This window comes from Bidens hawaiensis, unplaced genomic scaffold (assembly GCF_021521415.1).
Source record: "Bidens hawaiensis isolate Kalapana, Puna unplaced genomic scaffold, B.hawaiensis_p1.1 tig00005808_1, whole genome shotgun sequence".
Taxonomy (NCBI): domain Eukaryota; kingdom Viridiplantae; phylum Streptophyta; class Magnoliopsida; order Asterales; family Asteraceae; genus Bidens; species Bidens hawaiensis.
The window spans coordinates 272958-274880 of record NW_027491383.1 but is presented as its reverse complement, the minus strand read 5'-3'; the positions used below and the strand labels follow the sequence as shown (position 1 = coordinate 274880).

The 1923-nt window shown below is 35.7% G+C and overlaps 1 protein-coding gene across 1 annotated transcript; it reads right to left on the bottom strand.

Annotated features, from left to right (window-relative positions):
* On the bottom strand, positions 1-1671 carry LOC143630759 (CRAL-TRIO domain-containing protein C23B6.04c-like). The gene is made up of 5 exons (XM_077099680.1): positions 1545-1671; positions 1298-1474; positions 723-821; positions 374-622; positions 1-297 (listed from the first exon to the last, which is right to left on the bottom strand). The coding sequence occupies exons 1-5, from the start codon at positions 1605-1607 to the stop codon at positions 1-3; spliced, it is 885 nt and encodes a 294-aa protein (XP_076955795.1). The 5' UTR covers positions 1608-1671.
* Between the last annotated feature and the right edge of the window lie 252 nt (positions 1672-1923).

The window sequence follows — 1923 nt, the reverse complement described above, 5'->3', positions numbered from 1 at the left end:
TCACTTGTCATAGTGTTTCAGATTCCATTGGGGTGACACGATGACCGTTTGCCTTTGTCTCATCATCAAGATCATTCTAGAATCCCAAAACTTAGCGGTTTTGATATCCTCTTCATCCATTAGCTTTGAAAACTCTTCATGGTTATATTTTAAGTTCAAGTTAGCCTTACCCTCAAACTCACTTGGAAGATTTTCTATATCAAAACACGACTTCATAAGCTGGACACTAGCTTTATCATTTGGGTAAGCAAATTTTATCTTGAGATATGTTTTGGGGTCTATGAAGTAACTTAAAACCTATTTAAAATGCATGTGCTCATTTTAATTGCTAGTTATATGTTAAAAAAATCATGGCTAGGAGATTTTGCGGTACCTTCAGAAATGCTTGAAATATTTTTGGAGGATTGTAGAGGATGATATTCGAAAGTCTCTCGGGATAATGGTTTTGTAGCACGTTCACAATATCCTGAGACGTTTTCAACTGAATATTTGATGCGTTAATTGAATATCCTGTGAAATCGATCAGCCAAGTCATTTGTTCTTGGCCTTCGGGGAGGTTTAAAATCGCGTTTTCAATCAAGTATACCAAATGACGGACATTTCCATCCCCTGTTTTAGTATTCTACGACAAAGTGATTGTCGATATTAGCATTTAAATGGTAAAATGATATTTTGTATTTTTTTTAAACAATCATCCACTAAGTATCAGATGTGTTACAAACCTGCTTCTCGGGCCTCATAATCAGGACGTGCCTTCCAACTCGATCAATAAAACTAGCTCTTGAGACTTTACCAGTTTCTCCTTCTTGTGCAACTTCATCCTATCAATAATATATAAAATCCCGTTTAAAATCTTTATTTTTATACACAAAATGAATTAATGTATGAATTTCTAACCCAAAATGAAAACATGACACGAATCAAACAAGAAATTCACTAATTTGGGTTTAGTCTAAGCATGTTCAGGTTAAACCTCGAACGCATTTAGTTAAACGGATCATGTCCTACTACCAGATATGTTCATGTGTTAACCATTGGGTTTCATTGTTTAAATAAAATTATTTTATATATACCTGTACTTTTCTTGAATATTGTTATTTTAGAGTATTCATATGCAAACAGATAAAACAATATAAAAATTACGTTGTTTTCGAGTTCATGTGTCTAGCGCGACCTTTAGATTCATATTTAATTTTCAGGTTAGTGTCGGTTTAACCCCGTCAACCTATGAATATGGCCCGTTTAACACACTACTAATATAAAATATGATCAAGTAGACTAGCGGATGATTACTAACCCAACGAATTTCCTCTGGTTTATAGTGTGATCTCCATTCAAGTGTTTCCTCCAACATCTTCTTGGCCTTCTCAAGTTTCCAGTTTCGGGCTTCTAAGTATCTTTTTAAGCATGCATCCGTACAAAACTTTTTAGCACGGGCAGAAAGAGGCCCGATAGCAACACGAAGGTCTTTGATCTAGTTTTTTTAGAAGAAAAAGAATTCGGATTTCAAACGAATAATAAAAACTAGGAGATGATGTGTTTACCATCTTATCATGATCCAAGGTTTCACAATCATGCTGGTTTTGACCACGCCATCTTTGAAACATGTTTGATATTATAAGAGATGAAAACACTCCTTTGGTTGCACTCTAATTGTGAAAATCCTGAATTGATGAACGTTTGTCGATTAGAATTGGTGATATCAAATAGCCAAAAATAACGCCCTGCTTGCGGTGCACGCATATAATGTATATATGTGTGAACCCTCGGGTGGGCAAAAGCGAAATTGCACTAATTTTGACGTTATTTTACCAATATCGTGAAAATAACGTTAAAAGTGGCGGAAGGTTAATCAGGCATCATGTGGTGGCGTTGATAGCCGAAAGACAAGGGTACATGCACCAATCGGTCGGTGTCCCGATG